The sequence below is a fragment of the Schistocerca piceifrons genome, chromosome 2, assembly GCF_021461385.2.
Source record: "Schistocerca piceifrons isolate TAMUIC-IGC-003096 chromosome 2, iqSchPice1.1, whole genome shotgun sequence".
Classification (NCBI taxonomy): Eukaryota; Metazoa; Arthropoda; class Insecta; order Orthoptera; family Acrididae; genus Schistocerca; species Schistocerca piceifrons.
The window spans coordinates 437,093,880-437,121,248 of NC_060139.1; the positions used below are offsets into that span (position 1 = coordinate 437,093,880).

General features: G+C 41.9%; 1 protein-coding gene across 4 annotated transcripts in view; it reads left to right on the plus strand.

Annotated features, from left to right (window-relative positions):
- LOC124775065 (uncharacterized protein CG7065-like) overlaps positions 1-27,369 on the plus strand; it is a 71,030-nt gene that overhangs the window by 21,096 nt on the left and 22,565 nt on the right. For all 4 annotated transcript variants that reach the window (XM_047249866.1, XM_047249864.1, XM_047249865.1 and 1 more), the window contains 5 exons: positions 13,657-13,906; positions 25,155-25,271; positions 25,830-25,969; positions 26,145-26,356; positions 26,733-26,806. In XM_047249866.1, the coding sequence (XP_047105822.1) occupies positions 13,657-13,906; positions 25,155-25,271; positions 25,830-25,969; positions 26,145-26,356; positions 26,733-26,806 (793 nt within the window). The remainder of the gene's footprint in view (positions 1-13,656; positions 13,907-25,154; positions 25,272-25,829; positions 25,970-26,144; positions 26,357-26,732; positions 26,807-27,369) is intronic.

Sequence of the window (27,369 nt, forward strand, 5' to 3'; positions counted from 1 at the left end):
TGTGTAACTCATTAGTGAATGGAAATGCACAAAATGACCTCATTTGTAAATCACCTATGACAGTAACCTCACTTAATGCAAATGTAACCTAGGTAAGGCACTTTGTTAATTCTTATGTGTGTATTTACCAGTTGAGATTGAGATATCTGTAGTCCCAAAAATTTAATACTTTCTGCAGCTTGTGTTTTATTGTTCGAATAGATTATTTTGTACCTTGTGGAGTTCTCAAAGTACTGAGTTGTATGGCTGGAGTGTTGTCAAAAAATAATGAGGATCCATTTGACTTTCACAATCTGCTGTTATTTTCAAATATTGCATTAGCTGTGTTTTCAGTAAGATGACCAGCACTAAATTTTATTCTAATGAGTGCACTGAATGCAAAAAGAGGAAGATTTGCATCTTCTGACAGAGCAAGTGGAAGATAATTTATATATGCCTGGGAAACAGAGGAGTGAGAATAGAACCCTACGGTACACCATGTTGATGTATGTACATATTCTTAACTATATGCTTCCAGAGACATTGTCATGTCTCGAGAGTCTATGACAAATGAAAATTTATACCAAGTCTGGGATTTGCAGTTGGGTCTTGTGCTCACCAGGCAGATGTACTAAGCACCACGCCACTCCGGCACAGTGGCTTTGCACAACTGTGTGGACTACTCTAGCACACTTGGTATTCCCCCTAAACTTGAAGGCTCTCCAATTGTATTGGAGTAGCACCTCAGCATGAAATGAAGTGAGGAGTCATGCCTGATAACCAGCCATAGGTGCTTTAATCAAATGAAACTATATAGTTCCAGAGACCTTTTCAAGTTTCAGATGTCTATGATGTACTGAAGCGATGACTGAAAATTCTTGTTTGAAACATGAAAATGTCTCTGGAACAATATACACTGATCAGCCAAAACATTATGACCACCAACCTATTCTCAATATAAACCTGTCTAGGTGATAGCAGCATCGCCTGGCGAGGAATGACTGGTAGTTAGACACATGCACGGTGCATGTGGTATCAGTGCACATGCTGTCTGTGTGTACAATGGGAAAGGCGCATGATCTATCTGAGTTTGACTGAGGAGAGTCTTCAACACCGGGCTAAACCAAGGTGAAGCCATTTCCAGATGTCGTGTGGTTTGGCGGCCACCTCCTCGTTAACAGATGTCGGATGTTGTAGGCTGGGCAGACTGGTAAAACAGGGCAGGCAGTGAACTGTGGGGTAACTAAATGGGCCCTCGCAGCTGGCGACTCGAGCACATGACAATGTTAACACAATGACATCGGCAACTGCGGCTGAAATGGGCATGTGACTATCATCACTGGACTTTGGTGCAGTGGGGCAGAGCATTGCTTTGCCTGATGAATCCTGATACCTTCTTAGGCCTGTCTCTGGGAGGGTTCAGATCTTGTCATCTTCCAGAGGAACAGCTCCTTGACATCTGTACTAAGGGACAGAGACAAGTTGGCGGTAGCTCTATTATCCTCTGGGAAACAGTCACATTGGTATCCATGGGTCCAGTGGAGCTCATGCAAGATGCCTTGATGGCCAAGGAGTATCGTACACTGGCCACAGACCATTTAAACCCCTTCATGACGATCATATTTCTCAATGGCAGTGGCAGTTGTCAACAAGATAATGCGCCATATCACAAGGCCAGGAGTATGATGGACTGGTTCAAGCAACACAGTGGTGAGTTCCAGTTGATGTGCTGGCCTGTCAGAGCTCATCACCCTCCTCCCTGGAATTGACAGGAATTAGGTGACTTGTGTGTGTAGATGTGGAGCCATCTCCCTCCAGCGACATACCAAAGCCTCATTGCTTACATGCCATGATGCGCTGCCGCTCTTATCCGTGCCAAAGGTGGACGTACCAGCTATTAGGTAGGTGGTCATAATGTTCTGGTTGATCAGTGTAGTTTCATTTGATTAAAGCTGGGTTTCAGGCAGGCACCTCTGTTTCATTCAACACTGAGGTGTTATTCCAATGCAGTTGGAAAGCCTCTGCATTGCTGTTCGAGTTTAGGGGGAATATTGAGTGGGCTAAAGTGTGAATGGCAATTTGGATTGAGGAGGGAGATATGCTATGGTAGTCTCTGCATTTGTGCAAAACCACTATGCCAACAAATCTACTTGGTGAGCAGGAGACCTGGGTTCAAATCCCAGCCAAGTTACGAATTTTCATTTGCCACTGCGCTTGCTTTTCGATGTCATATGGATACTGCTAGAGCAGTGCAAGACAATTTCAGAAGGGCCAGTTCAGCCACTGTGTCCTATCAGACTGTAAGTAACAGGTCACGAGAAGGGACATAACAACCCAGACATCCTGTTTTGAGTACCCCATTTGACACGACAACATCTTGTAACTAGCCTTCGGTTCTGCCGTTCCTGTGTCAACTAGCAACTTCGTCACTGACAGAACTTGTTATTCACAGATGGGTACATATATCTGCTCATGCAAGGTGATGGCTGTATTCGAGTGTGGAGACCCGTGGTGAGTGGTAACTGTGAAATGTTGTCCAGGAAATTGACAGATTTCAAAGGTTCAATGATGTTGTGGGGAGGCTTCCCTATTGGCAGCCATATGGATCTTGTTGTTGTCCATGGTTGCCTTACTTCCAGGCAGTACACTGAACAGATCATATTGGACCATATAGTGGCTGCTGCGTATGGAGGTGGCCCTGAATTCCTTTGAATGCCACCAAGTGAGGTGGCACAGTGGTTAGCACCCTGGACTCACGTTCGGGAGGACAACGTTTCAAACATGTGTCCAGCCACTGTGATTTAGGTTTTCCATGTTTTCCCTAAGTTGCTTCAGGCAAATGCCAGGATGGTTCCTTCAAAAGGGCATGGCCGACTTCCTTCCCCATCCTTTCCTAATTTGATGGGATTGATGACCTTGCTATTTTGTCCCCCCCCCCCCCCCCCCCCAAAAAAAAAAAAATCTGTCAACCAACCAACCAACCTTCTAAACTTATGGCCTATGTGGCGGGCATCAGAAAGGGATTTCTTACATTGAAGTAATGGAATGGCCAGTAGTGAATCATGAACTAATTCCAATCATGCATATGTGGGACATGCTTGGCAGACGTGTTTGTGGTTGTCCAGTTCCACCACAGACTCTCGAAGAACTCTCCGTAGACTTCTGCAGAGCGTGCTATGTCCAGATGAGGAATGAATAATTGTTTCCACTTTGTTTTTTACACCTGTTGGACATTTCTGTCCTTTTATGTAAATGATTGAGGATGTTATGGTGTTTAGATATGTATTTAATTTGTGAAAGATAAAGATATAATTTGGTAACATATCCAGTCCTCAATTATTGCTCAGCGGAGTATGGCAGATGCCCAAAATCATGTGTCCCTAATTCTTTTTAGCAGTGTATCTTAAAAAGTTCTGCTCGACATCATTTTATTATTTAACTACTGTTCACAGTGATATTACTGATTTCATACACAGTTACACATTCTGAGCTCTTCCTTATCAAATATAGTAGGAGGCCCTTGTCGCTATTTTATTAGCTCTGATTTGCACTATTTTATTCGCAACCACAGACTGGTCTTTGTCCACTTTGTTTGCCAACATACTCTTTCTCCTCACTTGTTTCCAAGGCACAGTGATTATTTAACAGTGTCCACAGTACTTTTACCAAGTTACGCCACAGGTTCCTGACTGAGAGCATTATTGATGGGACTACAAATTGAAACCAATTTCTCAGCTGTGTGGCAATTCCCACACTTCTTTTCATTCTGACAGGTCTGTTTGCCTAAACAGTCAATATTTTGACAAATAAAGAAATAGTCATATGGCACAATTTGCTAAGAGTCCCACAAGGTGGATGTTCAACCTCCTGATGCAAGTTTGTTAATTGGATACTCTTCAGTGACTTAGTTGCACCTATCCTACCCCAATAATCCTACTGGGGAAAACAGACCTATAGTGTTAACATGGAATCTGAACCACATGTTGTTCATGGCATATCTTCAAATCATGGAGAGGTGAAGGCTAGGATAAAGGCAAACTGAAAATTTTAATGTCTGACTGGGACTCCCATTTCCTGGCATGCACTGCACCATTAGACCAGCAAGCTCGACTTTTGCCAAATGAAAATTATTGATATGGATATCATCTTCATGCAATCTCTTTGTAGCGCTCTCTCTTCTTTCAAAGGCATAAGCAGAAATAAAATTAGATGTTGCCATAATTAATTTTGTACATTGGTAGATTTTTGTGGCTGGAGCCGATATAAAATTCTTCTGTGTTGTAAACAGTGTCATGTTGTAAAATTTTATGTGAGACCATGTACAACCCAGAAGAATTTTATTGAAAATATTTTGCAACCAGTAAGCTATGACCACTAAACCAAACTCTATCCGAAAAGGCCTTGGAAGGCACAATGGTACTGACTGACCACCGTGTCATACTCAGCCTGATGTCACTGACTGAATGAGGATGTGAAGGGGCATGTGGTCAGTACATCACTCTTCCGGCCATTGTCAGTTTTCGTGACTGGAACCACTGCTTCTCAGTCAAGTAGATCCTCGATTTGCCTCACAAGCGCTGAGTGCACCCCACGTGCCAACAGAGCTCAGCAGAGCGGGTGGTTACCCATCCAAGTGCTGGCCAAGCCCAACAGTGCTTAACTTCGGTGGACTGACAAGGACCAATGTTACCACTGCGGCAAGGCCGTTGGCAAGCTATGACCACTACAGTGTAAAATTATAGTTATATTGCTAAAATAGTGCTATTTGGCACGTGGTGCTTTTGCAGTGTGTATTTTTCTAATTAAAAATTATTCCTGTAAAGACATGTTTGAACACTTCTATATCTGAATTAATATTATTCAATTACAGATTCTTTTGAGTTAATTTAATTAACTGTAGCTGAACTTCTCTCTTCGTAAAGTTTTACTGTCCTTGTGATATTGCAGTTTCCTCTGCTAGCACTTTCACAGATTTGGCGTGACACACGCATGAATCAGCCTTAACACATTCTGTGGCTCCTTCACCAGTTTAAACATTGAACACGTGTGGTCAGCTTTGTAGCAGAGAATCCATTACAGATATCTGCACTTACAGTAGCTTGTCCCATTGATTTCATAAGCATTTGAACAAATCAAATGAAAATAACAGTTTTGTAAGATATTGCAGAACAATTGTTCAGTAATTTGGACCCTTGAATGAGAGAGATGTCAGCATGTTAGTATCAACTGTATTGATTGATTGTGAATACAACATGGCTGATAAGATTGAAATGTAAGGTGAATACTGTGTGCTTTGAAATATGGCTGTGAATGTCGCAGTTAGGTTATTTCAGCATATTTGCACCATGTTGTGAACAACAGTCATGTGCTAAGAAAATGACAGTCTCTCTCACAAATTAGCTGTATCTCTTACACCAGCACTAAACAAACAGTTATTTGGCATTAGTGTCTGTCACAGATTAATTATGTATTAAATGCGAGGGCTGCAGTTACTTGTGCCCTAGAGCAGTCATTCCCATACTATTTAGTGGATCTGAACTAGTAATCTCTCTCCCTGACAAACTGTTGCCAGAGACAGTGAAATTAGACATGAAGTGCTGTTCAGTATCAATGTTGCTTCATCTCATAATATTTCATGCAAAATATCAGTAACTTCTTAGCTCTCTGAGCAACAAATTTTTTGGGAGTAGAAAAGGGAAAAAAAAAGCTAACAGCTAAGTTGTATTGTTTGTTTTATGGGCATAGCAGAAAAAAATGTGAAGGAAGGCACCAATTAGCATAAAAGTATTGCAGTAACAGTATCAGTTTTTGGGATAAGTGATGATATTTCCATTTCGATGGAAAGTACTTGGACAGTGAGTAATGGAAGTACCCATCGCACTGAAAGACAGACTTCAGAAATGATATGATATTTGATATGATATTTGCAGGAAATTATTAATATTGTAAGAATACTTAGAGAAGAAAGAGCAGATGATTTTACTCATTTAATGCAATTTACAGTGAGCCTTGCAAAATAGTCGAACAGTGTTACTACAGCACCACAATGTAAATCTAATTTGCTGCAAAATAAGTATGGCAGTGGAAAGACCATAATGGAATATTGATGATGGAAGGAGTGAAGGTAACAACTCACTGTATAGTTGAAGTGATGTAGAATACCAAAAACGTTACAAATCTTTCAGGCAAGTTCTTCTTCAGACTTCACACACACACACACACACACACACACACACACACACAACCTGCAGGGCTATAATGCCCCAGCTGTTCACATTGTACCAAGACTGCAGCTTGATCTGCTCTTAGTTCTGATGGGGGACTCATCTGAAAGCTTTGCAGTGTTTCAGTCTTGTTATAATTATATGCTTGTCGAACACTCAGCATTTTAACTGTGTGGTGAGTTTTTACCTTCACTCTTTCCATTATTTGTTAAATTATAAAAGACACAGTTATTGCAGACACTTGAGTCTACCCTTCTCTGCCTGTGATCCTGCGTTTCCTTTACATGTCATCAGCAAGTTCTGTAGTGTTTTTTGGTGGTATTTAGGGATTCCATTAGAAAAAAGTCTTTCTTTTGTCTCCATCAGTTGTTCTCCACAAGCAGAATTGACTGTCTTTCGTAAAAAGTAAATTACTCTCATTTACTTTCCTTCATCAGTAACTGTTGTTTGGCACTAGTGTCAAAGACAACAGTCCTTCTCATCTGCTGTTTTTTATTTAATTTGGATAATTTTATTACTTCTTTTCACAAAGTACAGCACCTTGTTTCAAAATCCTCTGTTGATAAAGAGTCACAGGTTTAAGAATTTTTGTAGATGTGGTTTTGCCATGTTGACCACACAAGTAATGGTAACGATTCTACTGTTCAGCAAATACTCACTCGAAAACAACTAAATGATGTGCTCCAGTTTCAGTGCCACTTCTGGAAGATAATAGTAACTACTCTTTATGCTGAATTAATCCTACTATCAGTGCATTAAGCACATCAAAATTGAATAGTATCTGTAAGATTTTTAATCAGACAGGTGGAAAATAGGTAAGAGTGGTACAGTTTTTTGACATGATTACAATAAAAAGATTGCATTTGTTAGAAACGTAAATTGACATTCCTCTGGCAGGAATATATATATATATATATATATATATATATATATATATATATATATATATATATAGAGAGAGAGAGAGAGAGAGAGAGAGAGAGAGAGAGAAAGAAACATTCCACATAGGAAAAATATATCTAAAAACAAAGATGATGTGACTTACCAAATGAAAGTGCTGGCAGGTTGACAGACACACAAACATACACACAAAATTCAAGCTTTCGCAACAAACTGTTGCCTCATCAGGAAAGAGGGAAGGAGAGGGAAAGACAAAAGGAAGTGGGTTTTAAGGGAGAGGGTAAGGAGTCATTCCAATCCCGGGAGCGGAAAGACTTACCTTAGGGGGAAAAAAGGACGGGTATACACTCGCACACACACACATATCCATCCACAAGCAGACATATTTAAAGACAAAGAGTTTGGGCAGAGATGTCAGTCGAGGCAGAAGCGCAGAGGCAATGATGTTGTTGAATGACAGGTGAGGTATGAGTGGCGGCAACCTGAAATTAGCGGAGATTGAGGCCTGGTGGATAATGGGAAGAGAGGATATATTGAAGAGCAAGTTCCCATCTCCGGAGTTCAGAAGGGTTGGTGTTAGTGGGAAGTATCCAGATAACCCGGATGGTGTAACACTGTGCCAAGATGTGCTGGCCGTGCACCAAGGCATGTTTAGCCACAGGGTGATCCTCATTACCAACAAACACTGTCTGCCTGTGTCCATTCATGCGAATGGACAGTTTGGTGGTGAGCATACCCCTTTGATGGCCTGTGACAATATATATTCACTTGTAGCCCCGTACCATCCTCTGACGGTGACAGTACTACATGAGTCGAGCGCAAAAATTTTGACTAACGTGAGCGTGTAGGATTTAAAAGTATTGGGCGTAGAATGGGGGCTGGCCCCCCAAAGGATGCGTCTCCTTTTTACCGTAATCTACTATACAATTTTATCCCGCCTATATATACTCAATAATACGTCACCCACTTCCAAACCATAACCAAAAAAAATTTTTTTCCGCTTTCAACACTACTGCTTCTATAAAATCCACCGATTCTGGTTCACAAACAGTTCCTTTCACCTATTTAACAACCATTTCGGCTAGTTCTGATAACTTTCGCTTTATTTCCATTTCCGTTTTTCCCACATCACTGATTTCCCTAAATCGCTTCAGGCGAATGCCGGGATGGTTCCTTTGAAAGGGCACGGCCGAATTCCTTCCCCATCCTTCCCTCACCCGAGCTTGCGCTTCGTCTCTAATGACCTCGTTGTCGACGGGACGTTAAACACCAATCTCCTCCTCCTCCTCCTCCTCCTCCTCCTCCTCCTCCTTCCCACATCACTGATAATTTTTAGCCGCTTCCCACAGGTTTTAACGTCATTATTTCTGCGCCAGACAATTGTTAGCCTCACTTTCATAATCTGCCACCACAAAACCACTCCTTTTAATACATTTACACGCAGTTTTTTCGAAATTTTCCCGAATTTCTCCATCCTTTAATGTGTTTTGGCGCCAACACAACCACATCAACTCAGCCAATGAACACACCCGTCAACTCCTATCCTTAATAAAAGTCCTCAATCTTTCCTCTCCCACATCCACACCGGCTGTTCAGAGCATCCTCCTACAGGCCAACCGCAAATTAGAACAGCATGCCACCCTTCACCTCAAAAAACTATCCAATCTCCTGGTTTCCCACCTCCGGAAAGGCAACTCACTCACCCTTCACAACCTTTCCAGCAAACCTCAACCTCCTCTCATTGTGCACAAACCCAGTCTCTCCCATCTACTCAACCTCCCACTTCCAGCTCCACTCCTTCCAAAACCTCAAAATTCCAATCAACACAATCTGGAACCACAACACCCTAATTCAGTAGTTAACCTTTCCTCCAAACCTCTCTCCCAATCCGAAACCTCTGTCCTATCCAAAGGCCTCACCTTCAGCCCCACTCCCAGATTCAACCAAACAGCCCTCGTCAAAGATTTACTGTCCTACACTCGTACTCTCTGCTGGAAGTATCACTTTGCCATGAAGAAAAATGATCCTAATCCTACTTCTAATGATCCAACTCATCAAGACACTATCCAAATTGAACCCTGCCTGGAACAGTTCCGTCCTCCGTCACAGCGGGACCCACCTCCTCTTCCTCAAAATCACCCTCTCCAAACCTTCCAGGAATTTCTGACTTCCAGCCTTGCCTCTCAATCCTTCTTAAAAAACCTTAATCCTACTCCCAACATCACCACTGCTGAAGCCCAGGCTATCCGTGATCTGAAGGCTGACCGGTCCATCGTCATCCTTCCTGCGGACAAGGGTTCCACGACCATGGTACTTGATCGTCGGGAGTATGTGGCTGAGGGACTGCGTCAGCTTTCAGACAACACCACATACAAAGTTTGCCAAGGTAATCCCGTTCCTGATGTCCAGGCGGAGCTTCAAGGAATCCTCAGAACCTTAGGCCCCCTACAAAACCTTTCACCTGACTCCATCATCCTCCTGACCCTACTGACACCCCGCACCCCTACCTTCTACCTTCTTCCTAAAATTCACAAACCCAATCATCCCGGCTGCACCATTGTAGCTGGTTACCAAGCCCCCACAGAACGTATCTCTGCCTACGTAGATCAACACCTTCAGCCCATTACATGCAGTCTCCCATCCTTCATCAAAGATACCAACCACTTTCTCGAAAGCCTGGAATCCTTACCCAATCCGTTACCCCCGGAAACCATCCTTATAACCATTGATGCCACTTCCTTATACACAAATATCCCGCACGTCCAGGGCCTCGCTGCAATGGAGCACTTCCTTTCACGCCGATCACCTGCCACCCTACCTAAAACCTCTTTCCTCATTACCTTAGCCAGCTTCATCCTGACCCACATCCTGACATCAACAATTAAAGGGAACAGCCATGGGTGCCAGGATGGCCCCCTCGTACGCCAACCTATTTATGGGTCCCCTAGAGGAAGCCTTCTTGGTTACCCAAGCCTGCCAACCCAAAGTTTGGTACAGATTTATTGATGACATCTTCATGATCTGGACCCACAGTGAAGAAGAACTCCAGAATTTCCTCTCCAACCTCAACTCCTTTGGTTCCATCAGATTAACCTGGTCCTACTCCAAATCCCATGCCACTTACCTTGACGTTGACCTCCACCTGTCCAATGGCCAGCTTCACACATCCGTCCACATCAAACCCACCAACAAACAACAGTACCTCCATTATGACAGCTGCCACCCATTCCACATCAAACGGTCCCTTCCCTACAGCCTGAAATGAGATCCATCCTTCATGAAATCCTCCCCACTCCACCAAGAGTGTCTTTCCGCCGTCCACCTAACCTTCGTAACCTCATAGTTCATCCCTATGAAATCCCCAAACCACCTTCCCTACCCTCTGGCTCCTATCCTTGTAACCGCCCCCGGTGTAAAACCTGTCCCATGCACCCTCCCACCACCACCTACTCCAGTCCTGTAACCCGGAAGGTGTACACGATCAAAGGCAGAGCCACGTGTGAAAACATTCACGTGATTTACCAACTGACCTGCCTACACTGTGACGCATTTTATGTGGGAATGACCAGCAACAAACTGTCCATTCGCATGAATGGACACAGGCAGACAGTGTTTGTTGGTAATGAGGATCACCCTGTGGCTAAACATGCCTTGGTGCACGGCCAGCACATCTTGGCACAGTGTTACACCATCCGGGTTATCTGGATACTTCCCACTAACACCAGCCTATCCGAACTCCGGAGATGGGAACTTGCTCTTCAATATATCCTCTCTTCCCGTTATCCACCAGGCCTCAATCTCCGCTAATTTCAAGTTGCCACCACTCATACCTCACCTGTCATTCAACAACATCTTTGCCTCTGCACTTCTGCCTCGACTGACATCTCTGCCCGAACTCTTTGCCTCTGTATATGTCTGCTTGTGTCTGTATATGTGTGTGGATGGATATGTGTGTGTGTGTGCACGAGTGTATACCCGTCCTTTTTTCCCCCTAAGGTACGTCTTTCCGCTCCCGGGATTGGAATGACTTCTTACCCTCTCCCTTAAAACCCAAATCCTTTCGTCTTTCCCTCTCCTTCCCTCTTTCCTGACGAAGCAACCATTTGTTGTGAAAGCTAGAATTTTGTGTGTATGTTTGTGTGTCTATCGACGTGCCAGCGCTTTCGTTTGGTGTGTGTGATATATATATATATATAAAAAGAAAGATGATGAAACTTACCAAACAAAAGCGCTGGCAGGTCGATAGACACACAAACAAACACAAACATACACACAAAATTCTAGCTTTCGCAACCAATGGTTGCATCATCAGGAAAGAGGGGAGGAGAGGGAAAGACGAAAGGATTTGGGTTTTAAGGGAGAGGGTAAGGAGTCATCCCAATCCTGGGAGTGGAAAGACTTACCTTAGGGGGAAAAAAGGACAGGTATACACGCCCGCACCCCCCCCCCCCCCCCCACACACACACACAAGCAGACATTTTGTTTATTTATATATATATATATATATATCTGTGTGTGTGTGCAGAAATGACATCTTAAGTTGCATTGGGATGCATGCAGAAATTAACACACTTCTTGAAATTTGCAAACAACTCATATGTCAGGGTCCTCCCTGCAAACACCAGAGATTCAGGTTTACATGCAGGTAGAAGACATTAACATGATTACTGTCTGATGTATTGCATGCAGAAACCAATCTTCCTCTTCACAGAGGATAATATGATGAGGGCTATAATCAAAATGAATGACTTGTGCCCAGGAAAGTGGATGGTAGGTGGACCATGGAAATTTTTTATTGCTTTGCAAACGTTAAGAAAAACACAAAATATGACTTAATGAAAGGTGGATAGATGGTATTAGACATTAGTCAAAAGTAAAATGGCTGCATATAGCCAAAGTCTGTTGTGCATATAGAAGTCTGGAGGAAACATTTACCCAACAGCAGAATGATGACGAATAGGTACTGCTGCTACTGTTTTTGCCAGTGGTTCTGCTGGCGGAGGTATGCATGACAGACAGTTGTACTGTGTTGTTGTTGTTGTTGTTGTTGTTGATGATGATGATGATTATGAGCGGTGCAGCTACATAGTTGAGTTTTAGCTAAGAAGAATTGAGACTGTGGAAATGCAGTACCAGAAGTAGCCAGATGTTATATCTAATCAATAATGTCAGAAAGACATGACTTCAGTTAATATACATTAATCCCATTGCAGTGGCTTTTGTTTATTCCTAATGAAAATCACAAATTGTGATTATGTAGCTGCCTAGTAGTTACAACACAACCACATTATAAAACCGTACTTCTATTAATGTGTAAAAAGGTTTGATAAGTTACATAATTTTACAAGAAAGTCTTCTACTTCTTCTTTTCCTGCTTAAATTAATTGCTTTGTATTCCATGTAGGTGAATGTTTCCTTGTACATATGTATATTATGAGTTATATTCTTCATATCATCAAGAAACTTAAGCCGTGACTGTTTGTGTTACTGCTACTAATTTGTCACTATCATTCACATTGTGGATTTTCCCGGTGTTAATTGGCATCTCTAGTTGGTAATCGATTCCTATGTTATATTTAACTTGATGCTCCTGCTCGTATATCTTAATACTCTATATGCTACCTTGTGATGCAGGCTGTTCAGCCAGACACAAATGAAATATGGGCAGTGGGTTAATGACCTGTGGTCTGGAACACTGACCAGCTTGTGTGTGGTCTTTAGGTAGTTTTCTGTGCTTGTTAAAGCACATCCTGTGCTTGTCCACAATCTCTGCCATACACAATACAATTAGCAAACAGTTAAATACAATATGGCTGGGGGGGGGTCAAAAAACTTGCATCCACATCCCCCTGCTCCCCCCCTCTTCCCCAAAAATAAGAAAGAAAGAGTGCACAAGATTCACATTTATAGGGTACACACTACTACGACTTTTCTGCCCTAGATTAACAGATGACTATAGTAACTGGAATGACATCCAGTCACAAAATTAAATATAATGAATTTGTCAAATTGTCAAACAGAGGACATCGTATGGTGGAATAAATTGTAGGAAAAAGAAGATTATACACAACCTGATAAATAACAATCTTACTAACAAAACAGGAACCAAGATAACCTACCAAAAAAAAAAAAAAAAAAAAATTAGTTTGTTCGGGTATTAAACCCTGACTTCCCCATTAAATGATGAAATATATCTCACATGTATTCCATTCTCATAAGGAAGCAACGTTACAAGGAAGTATAGTTCAGCAGATTTTGTCTTTCAAAGTATATCCTGTCTCCTACTGATGGTAGATCTGTATTTTAGGTCGCTCATCAAAAGGTATTTGCTCGATTTGCTGCTGAAAAAGATGAACATTTTTTTATGTTAAGGGTTATTCCTTTAATACAAGTAACGTTTGCAGTTGAAATAGTGTTTGCACATAATTCAAACCCTTGCCGTTTTTAAACGTTAGTTGATACTGCAGAATGTTGTGTTATAGCCATTGTATTAACAAAGTCAGTTTGCATTCACAGCTTTTTGTGTTAATACTTATGTTGAATTATATTTTAGAATCAAGAACTAGAAGAAAGGCGTCTGCTGAGTCAGAAGGTGAAACTTGACGATGGTACATATGGACATCTGTTTTCGACATCAGAGGGCGATAATGTCATTCGCTGGCATTGCCATATGTGTGACATTTATGTTGTCGGGTTTGGAAACTTGCATCTGCATATTAAGGGAAAGAAACACCAGCAAAAACTTTTATTACCTTCACACCCAAAGGCATTTTTCCCCAGAATAGAACGAGAAGAGTATGATGGTAAGTGATATACTGAAATTGTCATAGAGACTTAAAATTTTGTTTTGGCTGTGGCATGAGAGAGAAATTAATTAGAAGTGAAAGTGATTTGGGTAAAATTCTGTTAAAAATGTCTTACAGTATCTCATTGTTAAAAGAAAATGTGCTTAATACAAATATTTTGTACTTCTTATGGCACTTCAGAAACCTAGCAGGTATTCCCAACACAAATCATGCAGAAGTGAAGTTATACCATAAAAGAAAACCATATATCAAGAGCATAATTGCATCTCTAAATTCAGCTGCTGACAGAATTACCCAAAGTATTAGCATTAATGTAAAGCAAATCTCTTGAAAAGGAATGTGGATAAAGAAAACAAGACCACTTTATTATTCCATGACAAGTTTCAACAATATCATCATCTGATCAACATAATGACAAAATGGTAGCTATTTAAATAGACGACAGAGGGAGAGAGAAACAATTAAAATAGCTCAAAAGGGGAAAGGCCGTTGAACCTGATGGGATACCAGTTCGATTTTACACAGAGTACGCGAAGGAACTTGCCCCCCCTTCTTGCAGCAGTGTTCCGTAGGTCTCTAGAAGAGCATAGCATTCCAAGCAGTGGAAAAGGTCAGAGGGCATCCCCGTTTTCAAGAAGGTACGTCGAACAGATGTGCAGAACTATAGGCCTCTATCTCTAATGTGGATCAGTTGTAGAATTTTGGAACACGTATTATGTTCAAGTATAATGACTTTTCTGGAGACTAGAAATCTACTCTGTAGGAATCAGCATGGGTTTCGAAAAAGACGATCGTATGAAATCCAGCTCGCGTTATTCATCCATGAGACTCAGAGGGCCATAGACACGGGATCCCAGGTAGATGCCGTGTTTCTTGACTTCCGCAAGGTGTTCGATACAGTTCCCCACAGTTGTTTAATGAACAAAGTAAGAGCATATGGACTATCAGACCAATTGTGTGATTGGATTGAAAAGTTCCTAGATAACAGAACGCAAAATGTCATTCTCAATGGAGAGAAGTCTTCCAAAGGAAGAGTGATTTCAGCTGTGCCGCAGGGGAGTGCCGTAGGACTGTTGGTATTCACAATATACATAAATGACCTTGTGGATAACATCTGAAGTTCATTGAGGCTTTTTGTGGATGATGCTGTGGTATATCGAGAGGTTGTAACAATGGAAAATTGTACTGAAATGCAGGAGGATCTGCAGCAAATTGACGCATGGGACAGGGAATGGCAATTGAATCTCAATGTAGACAAGTGTAATGTGCTGCGAATACATAGAAAGAAAGATCCCTTATCATTTAGCTACAATATAGCAGGTCAGCAACTGGAAGCAGTTAATTCCGTAAATTATCTGGTAGTAGGCATTAGGAGTGATTTATTGCTTGATCCACATCCTGCATGTCCCACTTATCTTCTTTTCTGCTGTATTGCTTTGCCAGCACCACCCTGCATACCATGACACACTATGTGCACTGTTGAAAGTCACAATGTCACTGCCAAACATTCCCACTCCTGTAGTGATCATGCCTTACGGGCTCTCTAGCCAGCAGCCTCCCACTACCCCTCACCCCCAGCGCCTACGAGCATTTGAAGTTTCAGAACTATGCATGTTTCTGTTTGCACCTAGCTGATCAACAGGGTAATGTACCCAGCACAACATGACTCTGACTCTGCAGACCCTCTCCCCATCGCACAGCTGTCCTTTTGCCTTCTTCAGCCCACAAGACTGACGGTGTGGTTTACTTTCTTCAAGTGCAGGATGTTCTGTCATGAGCAGTGCAACAATATTCGGAATGGTTGTTGTCAACCTCGACCCGACCACATCCACCCAAGTCCAGGTTGTTATTTTACAGCCAACCCCCTTCGGCAACTACAATAAACGAAAAGAGCGCATCATATCCAGCTTCAGGTCTCCTGAGCTGCAATGGGCAGGTGATTTGTTATCATCCGAGCAATATGGCAACTTGCTCCTGTTCCTCTTGCTAAATCACATCCAGGGACTTGCTGAACCACACATCATCCCTGAGGGCATGCTCCTAATTTGCCGGCTTGTGCACCTTCCTGCTCCCCAACATGCTGCCCTGGCCTTGCATGCCCATTTATCATTAGGTGACACAACGGTCGTGGCTGATAAGCTGATCGAAGCCCTGAACTCCCTCCTGCCTACAGCTTCAGTGCAGAAAGCTGAATATCCCTCTGCGGCTCAAGCCAGCAGCATGTAGGCCCCCGACCTCTGCCAGTTTCTGATGTGCCTGATCTCGGAGATGGCAGCCTTTATCACCAGTGTAACCTGCCTACATCTCATGCATCTGCCACCAGGTGCTGAGAGCTCCAACCATCCCCCCTCCCCCCCCCCCCCCCCCCCAGGTGAAAATAGGCACTCCCACAAACATGGTTCTAACTGCCCCTCTAATTAGCACCATAAAATAGGTGCAGCTTGCTGTTACCACCAGTGGTTTGGCGAGAACACTGCCAACTGCAGACTCCCGTGCTCCTTGGCTCCAAACCCTGGCAGCCACTGGCTGTAGGTGCACCCACTTGCTTTACCTCTTCACTCTTCATAGGGATTTGAATGTCGCTGGTTCCCCTATCCACTACCTCATCAACACTGGGTCCAACTTAGCCATATTCCCCCACAAACTACCCTTCCTCTCCCCTCCTCACCACCATCACCTTTAATTCAGCCATCCCTACTTACAGTGTGTATACCTTCTTGCTCAATTTAGTCTTCAGTGCAAATCCCCATAGACCTTCACAGTTGCGGACGTTACCAACCACATTCTGAGTGCTCAATTCCATATGATACCAATTCTAGCAGTCTTGGCAAAGCGTCGTTTAATCGACAGCGCCTCTGTTAGGTCCATCTACTGGTCTCTGCCACCAGATCCCACCCCTCTCCTAGACAGAAGAGGCAGTATGGTCTTTCCACCCCTACTGCCTACAAAGGCCTCTGGCATTTCGCCAGCATGGTCATCTGCTTCCGTCAACATCTTACGGATGCCTTTGCCAGCAAAGGACCCCTCATTCCATGGCAGTAAAAAAATAAGGATACTAAACTAGTCCCTTGGGCCCGGGCCATGATTGAGAACTTTGAAAAAACAAAACAGGACCTCACCATGTGGCCCGTTTTGGCTCACCCCCACCCTACTGCCCGCCTCGCTATAGTGGTGGAAGTGAGCCAGATGGCTATTGGGGCCATGCCACAGCAGTGCGTGGACATCTGGCAATGGCTCGCCTTCTTTTTTTCCAAGCTCTCTGATGCACAATATGACTATTGCGCATGCAACTGCAAGCTGCTCACAGTCCACAAAGCCATCCGCTATTTCCAACCTTCAGTCGAGGGACATGTCTCTATGATCTGTACAGACCACCGCCCCCTTGTCTCCAGATTTTACAGTAAAGACATAGACCAGATCTTACCCCAGCAGTTTAGGCTACAGGTATACAGGCATCCGACATATTGCAGTCTTCGATAACATTATGGAAGATTGCCTTAGCCGCTCCTGCACCTTCACCCAACCCTTAGACCACAATGCTCTGTTGAATGCTCAAGAAGGTGATTTGACCTAAACCAAGCCCTTCAGAACACTGTCTCTGGCCTCAGCCTCCATCTAAGATCCATACCTGCCTCCAACCGTAAAAACTGGTTTATATTCTTGTGGATCCTTCACAACCAGACAGTTCCAATGATTGTTCCCATCCCTTTCTCCCTCCCACCTTCCAAAAACAGGCTTTTAATTGCATCCATGGCTTTGAACATGCAGACATTTGCACTTCTGCCACCCATTTGAAACAATGTTTTGTCTGGCCAGACATTCAACGCGACTGCAGCAACTGGGCCCGGTCCTTTATACCATGTCAGCATGCCAAGCTCACTCTCCCATGGCCACTTTCCTCCCCACACAACACCAGTTCAAACACATACATCATGACATTGTCAGCCCTCTACCATTTTCCGACAGCTGTGAGTTATGCTCTGGCTGTAGGTCACCCCATCCCCAACCTTTCAGCTGAATCTATGGCTGTACTGTTTGTTGTTTGGTCTTGCTGTCCCACTTTGGATGCCACATGATGTCACTACAGATCGTGGGTGCAAGTCCACCTTTGCCCTCTTCCGATTTCTGACAGGTACCTGTGGCTCCAATTTCCACCATGCACATTTAAAGGCTTATATGTTATTCTGCCAAGTGGTCTGCTGGTCTACCCCTGGTACTTCTAGGCCTGTGGATTGCACACAAACCCGACCTGGGAACTTCTGTCACTGAGCTTGTATATGGGCAGCCACTTGCCATTCTCGGCAATTTTTTGGAAGCAATACCACTTCCTCCTGATAGCTTCATTCCAGGTTTTGCGCAGCTGCTCCAAAGCTTCATGCCCCAGCTGCAACCAAAATCCCCCCTCCCCAATATCGCGGTGAACACCATACTTTCCTCTGTGTCCTCACAGCATGCACACAAGTCATGTTCGGTTGACACGTACCAGCCACTGCTCTGCCCACAGTATTTGGGCCCACACTTCTTGTTGCAATGTGGGAACAAGACATTCTCCATTCATCTGAATGGGACTACAATAACCATCTCCATAGACAGGCTCAAGTGAGCCTGTGTCCTGGAGTCATCTCTAGCCAACAAGCACAGCACCGCCAAGGCGGAGTTGTCCCTGTGTGCTACTGGCCCCAGTTGCAGCACCACCAACACTGCTTCTGATAAGACACAGGCAAACTCTGCCTCTATACTGTTTGCAATGTGCCACTGACCAACACGCTGTCTAACACACCGTGGTCCCCCGGTCCATTGCTGTCCAACTACATGTGTGACATACCTTCCAGTGCCTGGGACCATGATGTCACCAATGCACTGCCTTTTATGCAGCCTCCTGCCAATGTAGACGCTTCCCTGCCCCCACATGTGCCTGCCACTCATGGCACAATGCTGCCACCACCACCACCATCACCATTACCACCACTATCACCTGCACCATTGGATTAGCGAAGCTGTTTCAAACACTTCCAGTGCCATGCACAGGAGCTTTCCATGCCCTGCCTCTCACCAGAAGCTACTGCACTCGCTCGAGCAAACTTATGTGTCCCTCAGCAAGCATCCTCAGTCAGCTCCAAACACTCCTCTGCTAGGCTGGCACTGGTGTTTTCCCTCTGGGAAGATGGGAACTGTGTGGCAACTCATTCCATTCACCACCACTTGTAGCAGTAGACGAAGTGCTGCTCTGACCAAAAAACAGCAATCGGTGAAGCTCTTGCCAGCCAAGGTACCACCGCATCTCCCCAGCACCCCTGCTGGTCCTACTGCCACAGGTAGACCTTAGACTACTTTGCTTTCCGGTGGTCACACATGCCGAACTGTCAGTCAGCCAGTCTCTGCTCCTGCTTCGATGAGGCAACTTCTCCCAGCTCTGTTCCAGACATCTTGTCCCGTAGATAACTGCCGCACTTCGCCATAGTACCTGCTGACACCAGAATTTTGCACCCACGTCCAGTTTCCACAGTTTCCCACAGTCCAGTTAATGAGACAAGTGATACCGCATCTTTCTTGCTGCCTTCAAGAGCTGTGTTTCCTCGAGGGGACTTCAATTGGTTTCAGTTGTACAGAGTCTGATGCCGGTCAGACAGTTCATGCCCCGGTATCAGCACCAGCATTACTGAGTGCAATGCAGTTTATTTTAGTGCGATGAAATTCAGTGAGTGCCAGAAGTACCAGGTGAGTTTATTAGTGTTTCATCCTCAGCCATTTTGGCACCCCTTCACTGCCAAGTGCATGACTGAAATGAATTTCCTCTCCAACTGTGTTGGCTTTTTTCTCTGACCGTGTGGGTTCTCCTGACTGCGAGAGTCCATCTTACTCTCAAACTTCCCCCTTGGATACATATGAGTTGCGTAAGACTCTGTGTGTTAACATCCCCTTCTCGTGCCGCTGGACAACTTCGAACAAAATACTGTAAACTGTTTAACAGTTCGCCCTCTTCAAAGACTGTGCCATGAGCAAGGATTGCCCTTGATTAAGAGGTTGTAATCCATTAAATTTTGTTGTAGTAGTTAGCATTTAAAAATAAATACCTCACAAACCAGCTCACATGCCTCTTGCAGTACGCATCTTAATTTATTGTTCATTCTTACTAATTAGTGTGCCTCTATAAACATTTTGATCTTAAGAGCATAGAAGAGAATACTTAAATCATTCTTTCAATGCAGAAGTTTGTTAATGATAGAATACCATGAAAGAATGACAACAGTATGAATTAAAATGCCTTCCTCTCCCGCAAACATGTGCACATGTGCTTGTAGGATATTATTGAGGCTTAAACAGTTATTGGAGTATGTGGGAATTGATACCCTAACATAGAACGTACAGGTATATTGAAGGGGGATCACTGCTGTCAGGTGCAGTGGGACATTAAGCGGAATCAGCAGTGACAAGTGCTTATATACATAACTGATAAGCCTGGCTGGGCAATGGATTCTGTATCTTCAGTGCAAATGCACAAATACGTTGATCTGTGGGGAATCTGTGAGTAGCGAACAGTAGTGTAATGGACATGGACTGCGGATAGGTGGCGCTCGATGGGACTGTGGATCGGCCGTGAGGTGTGCCGAGATAAGCCTTGCAGTTGCGATAACGCTGTGTCCTGAATTGTGAAGTGTTTACCATGTCTGCTAGTAAGCAGGAGATTCCGGGTTTGAATCCTGGTCCGGTATACTCATTTTCACTCGTTGCCACTGATTCTGCTCAATGTACCGCTGCAGCTGACATTAGTCCTCCCCTTTCAATTTACACATAATGTTTCACAGCTGCGGATTCTGTGTTGTGTCTGTTCTTTCAGACAAACAGTGTGCACTCATGTAAAGAATTTTACTTTAGTCTGCTACTGCAGCAATAAAACCTAAATGAAAAAATAGCAGCAAAATAAAATTTTGCTTACCAAGAAAATGCACCTTTGCAACAACCAAACACAGTGCACACGCAAGCATCTGCCGACATTGAATTGTGCCAAAGGCTTTAGGACAAATACTATGCAGCACAACAAACTGCTTTCAGTGAGTGTAATTTCACAGCTGTCTATATTTCTAACAGATTGCGAGGAAATATTGTAAATGGTAGTTTTAAAACATGTTTTTATAAATTTCCTTCTACTTAAGATGAATTAAGTTACGTGTGAGAATGTGTGATATATTTCCTATATCATGGTGGAACACTTGACTCTTATTCACTGAGCACCAGCTACTTAGGAAAGTTTTGTGCCCAGAAGACCAGCCATTTATGCCACTATTTAAAATATTGGTGGAACATTTGTGTTACATACATATTCAAGCATTATACATGCTAAACAGAAGACCAAGCTTCAGAGTTAGATTCTCATATTTATTTTTGTTCTTTCATAGAGTAAAGATTATGCAATAACAATGGCAGAAAATATAGTTATACTTTTAAAAAGTATAACAATAATAATAATAATAATAATTTGATAGTCAATATTGTATGTGAAAGCTTGGCTTTTCTTGCAGGTGTGCTGTATATGTATTACCGAGCGGGGTGGCGCAGTGGTTAGCACACTGGACTCGCATTCGGGAGGACGACGGTTCAATCCCGTCTCCAGCCACCCTGATTTAGGTTTTCCGTGATTTCCCTAAATCGTTTCAGGCAAATGCCGGGATGGTTCCTTTGAAAGGGCACGGCCGATTTCCTTCCCCATCCTTCCCTAACCCGAGCTTGCGCTCCGTCTCTAATGACCTCGTTGTCGACGAGACGGTAAACAACACTAACCTAAACCTGTATATGTATTAATTTAAACATTTAACTTCTCCTCTTTGTTTGTTTGCGCTACCTAACTGTGATATTGTTATTGGCTGACTACATCATGTACCCCATGCTCTGAATATCTGCTGACATTGGCTGACGAGACCGTATGACATGAGCTGTGACTGGCTGACAAAAGTGCATTGCACAGCGTAATCTTGATTTCAGTGCTTTGGAAGCTGCTGTGCCGTATCCGGTGAAATTTGTATTTGTTTCGTAATACAAAAATATGCACTGTACACGTTGCTGTCCATCAAAGCTCTTTCCCAAACCTTTTGTTTTTTGCTGGGCTTCTTTTCCTGCCAGTGTATAAGACCTTTACTATTGAAAGGATTGATAAGTTTTACAACTATGAGGGAAAGTATATTATTGCTTAACCCGGGAAATTGTACCTTCACTCAGGGTGTAGTGTATTTTCACCTGGGGGAAATATGTATTTTTGGCTGATAATTCCAGAAAAAAATCTTGTTCTTTCTTGTCCGTGTATACACTTTGCATGAGCACATTCCACAAGTAATCAGTGATTAAATAGGCCCCATGTGTATTCCAGCCTCATAAGGAAGATCATCGCAGAGTGTTTCTTGCATAGCAACGTTTACCCCTGTGGCAAATCAAATGCTACTGCATGAGCTTTGATGCCATCACAAATTACTGTTCTCCATTTGATAACCACCATCACAGTCACAGTCACAAATGACAACAATCGGTAATGAGTATATTAGTACTACTCAATATTTTACATTATCATGATCAGTGTGAAGTTTTTGATGAGATTAAGGAAACACAGACAAGGAGTGAATACAATTTTCACATGAGTCTCTTTTGCTTTAATGAACTAGTATTCAGAAAAGCTAGTTGTTACCTTCAGTAAGTTACTGATTATCCTTGATTCTCCATAACTATGTAACTATCCTTTCCCCTTCCTCTCCTGCTGTGTTGAATAGTTAATTCAAGTCAGTCATCACATTCATGTGATGCAGACTACAGATGAACTCATCATTTCCATTGGCAGTGTAGTGAATGTCAAGCGCAACTTGTTGGACTACTGGAAGAAGTCTACTCACTGAGATGAAAATAAAACTAAGTGAAGCACATAATGCAGTATATACAGAGGGTATTCCATTTGTGCGCCTTATTTTCACAAGGATTAAACGTGTGTGCACCAGTGTTATGGAGACACCCCTCATCTCCCCAACATCAGTCAAGAAAGCTCTGCCATAGTCCTTTGGGACGTGTAATGTGTGCTGCTCGCTAATTTCCTTGTCTGTTAAGAGATGACGACTACTGTCAGTTACTGTGCCATGCTGGAATGACTGCAGAAGATGATTAGGAGGAAATGACTTTTACTCGTTTGGAAATGTGACATGAATTGCACAACAATGCTTGACATCATACAGTGTCAGTTATGTGTGATTTGGTCCAGCATTTCTAATATACTGTATTGGAACATCCTTCATACAACCCAGATCTCGCACCATGTGATTTTTATCATTTCAGACAATTAAAGTTCTTCTAAGCACCTACCTGGTTGCCCCTTCAGAACCAGTGTTGACATACAGGAGGTTGCCGTTACAAGGCCCCTAGACCTGGACCTATATTTATTTTGTGTCTGTTTCAAAAGATTGGTTTGCTGATTGACTAAATGCTTAGGCAGCCATAGTGACCATGTAAAAGAATTAATATGCTCATATGTTCCAGGACCTTTATATCTTCTTTTATGATATCCTGAGTGAAGTCGACTGTAAACAACAGTGCTATTTGGGATTCATGTTACGTACAACTTGGTGCCATTGATGTGGGTCCTGTTGTTGTTCTTATCTGATGGTGGAATAGTATACCATTTTCCAGTTAATATGGAAGCTGATCACTATTTTAGATTTTTCAGGTTATTGACAGTATTTTACCAATATTTCAAGAACTGGCTTTAAGTAATGATCTGGGAATGTACTACACCACTTTATGTACCGCTGACATAGGGATCATGAAGATAAGATTCGAATAATTACTGCACGCACAGAGGCATTCAAACAGTCATTCTCCCCACACTCCATACATGAATGGAACAGGAAGAAACTCCAATAACTGGTGCAATGGGATATGCCCTCTGCCATGCAGCTCAAGGTCGTTTGCAAAGTATAGATGTAGATGTATTACATTTTAAAGTCTTTTACCTGCGAAATTTTATTAGAGCAAGACAAATAAGTGGAAACTACACTGATGATTTTAAGTTGTGGAACTCTGTCAGCTGCATTATTGTATTTCCTACATTTATCTCACGATTAATTTACTTTATGTTACACAGAATTATTTTTGAAAAATAGGACACTGGAGCAGATGAGATGCACTTCTGCCACTGAATTCCTCGTCTGTTCAGAGACTGAAAGCGTGCCTTAGGCTATCTGTCACAAGTGTCCAGCTCCTAAAGAGTTCCAGACAATCCACGACTTATTTTTCCAACTTTTACATTTAGAGGAAGGAAGTGTCATTATGCCTAGTACTGCACACATGAAAATGAAGCTGCATATGAACCTCTTCTAAATCGTTACATTTAGAAGTACTATTGCCCACGACCACCACCACCACCACCACTACCACCTTAATTCAGCCAACTTGCTACTGAGGGATGGGATGATGCTGAAAGGGGAGGGAGAGTGCCCATAATTGAAAAACAACCTTCATGTAAAACCAATCATCTAGCTGTAACATCCTCCTCCTCGTCTCTGAAGCAAGATGAAGTAATTTTAATATGACGCAAGACACTTTACCATTAGACATGTGAACCTCCTGTGGCAAGAAGACTCGCAACAATGTGCCAGAGCGAATTTAATTTAAATTATAAATTTCACCATTTAAAACACAAATTTTAAATGTATTAACCTCATTTGTTTTAAAATAGTTTAGTATGAAGACAATTAACCCCAATGATGAATCCTCCAATCATTCATTAATGCAGCATCCTTGATTTGGATACTTGTTGGTTACTACATCTGTGACACCGACCTTGCCTTCTCTCTAACATGCAGATCTTCTCGCCCTGCACTCACAATTCCTTCAGTAGGGTGGAGTCATTTGAGGGAATTGTAAGTTCTCACCATTTATTGTTTGGTAACTATCAGTCTATTGGCTCAAATTGATTTACAAGAAATCATTAGAAATCCACTATTAAGCAACTGGGTACATCAGTAAGAAAAACTTTAGCTTAGAGTGTATATTACAGTATTATTTTCTTAGAATATGGAATTGGAACAATGTTTTTAGGAACATGAGTGGAATAAGGCTACTTCTGGACTGCAGGACCTTTCAGTTCAGTTACTTACTAGAAATCCTGTTTGGTGTGATGAATTTGATATTATAGCATTTTAAAGTTAAAATAGTTTTTTGATTACACTTTTATATTAGAATTCCAGCATAAAATGTATCTTTTTTTTTCCAGACGATTTCCCACAATTGGCACCTGGGGAACCTGTTCCTCCAGGTTTTGAAGATAAAGTGCGGCGAATTACTCAGATCCAGTCAGAACTCGACAAGGTCAAAGATAAACCTTTGATTGGTTAGTACAGCAACAATTATTGCTCGGTATAAAATTAATTAAGTTACTGATTCCTTGTCATTGACTTGATTTGAATTAATTTTTGCTTCTTTTTCGTGTTAGACCTCATTGTACATATGATTCTCCATATTATTCAATTGAGTTGAACGTAATACATTTAGTTACTGGTAGCAACAGCAGCTATCACAATGATTTCATTTATTTGGATAGCATGTCTTAAAACATTAATTCAATTGCACATCAGTGTTTGGTAGATCATGATGATAATTACAAAAGAAGGAACATTTTGTAATTTTCATAAACTAGTTTTCAGTTTTTTAATATGCCATTAGGTGACAAGTGATAAATGCAACATTCAATTGTTACATAATGGTGACCTAAGAAGTGGAGTACAGGTTTGTGAACAAATAAATCATTACAATACACAACCTCTCTTATTTTATAATGCTGTACTTCTACCATTGCTCCTGCTCCAGTCCTATTAACAATATGACTAATTCTTAAGAAAGCTTGCTGTATTTGCTTCGATTAGCTATCAACAATGTTTCTTTTGTGCAGGGCTGGAGTATCTGTTGGAATTGACAGATGAACTTGGCAATACTGAGGCAAAATATGTGTGCCTTTTATGTGAGAAGAAAGGTGAACGTCATGTCGTACTGGGTCATCTCACCAGTTTTGAACATTACAATAAATATATTGTAAGCAAAACTTTTCATTAGCTGATAAGGAAGTACTTATTGTCAATTCAACATTTTGTGTCATTTCAGTACGTACTTGTATTTATTATTGTGTCACTTTTGTAAATCAACATCACGATATTAAATCCACTTGATACTTCAAATAAATAATTATTCATGTGTTTGCTTTTATTAGGGAATGTATTTTCCTACTGCAAGTAGGGCTATGGCCTCTGATTTTCCAAAAACTAAAGATGGGAAAAAGGCAATGTTATTAGTTTTAACAAATATTTGTCGCGCCATTGAAAAACTACATGGTCGACTTCAGCCAATGGCTGTAGATAAACACACATTTGAAGCCAAGAAAAATAAATATCTCACACAGATTATAGGAGCTCATCATTTCAGGTTTGTTTGCTTTTGTAACACTGTTTACTTAGGAGATATTAAGTTGAAATAGTGATTTCTTTTTCTTAATGTGGTCGAGGATGAATACTTCTCATCTTCTCCTGCTGTGCTTACCTTTGTCCTTAGCAGTGGTTTCTCACAGAAGCTTTGAACATTATTAAAGTGGAGGTATATATCTGCACGACAAATTGTGTCTAAATTAGTTTTGTGGAACTGTGATATTTTTTCAGTTCGTCCGTTCTAACATAGGTAAACTTCTGTTTTTGTGGATAAATTGATTGTACTTCTTTGGCTGGCAAACATCATATTAGTTACATTGAAGTGGGACACACTAAAATATGATGATGCTAAAGTGGTACTTCCTTTTACTTTTTAGTGAGAAGCCTGGAGAAACATTTGTAGAATTAGTTGACAAGAATATCCTCAGCTCTGTTCGTTCTTCGCCAACTGGTGAGTCATTGAAAATTAATTTAATTTTTTTTTTTTAAGAACTGAATCATTATATTACAGCAGCCTGAAACTATGAACACAAAACAATTTGTCATCTTGTTCCAAGTTCACTGCTTATTAAGTGATTTACAGACTATATGGAAGAGTTTGTAAATTGAGCTACCATTTTCCAAGTTTTGTTTTTGTGCATACTTACCACTCAGTGCTTTCACTATAAGTACAGTGGTTATCTTTACTCATTCCATTGTTTGTATTACGCTATGGGTTTTCCAGTATATATATATTAAAAAATCTACAATTTATTACACGTGACATGTATTTCCAGTATATCACTGGATACAAATATCTTGTATCAATCAGTGATCAGTCACAGTTTATAAGATACAACCTTTTTTTATATATATAATTAACTGCACCACACTGATAAAAAAAAAGTTTGTTAACACGAAGCTACTGTTCATGAAAATAAAGGATCGTGGTTTTAACAGTAATAGTGCCTAGTATCTTCTGCCCCTTTTCCTCCCTTTTTCCCTTATAAATTGCACACAGATACAAAAATTTAT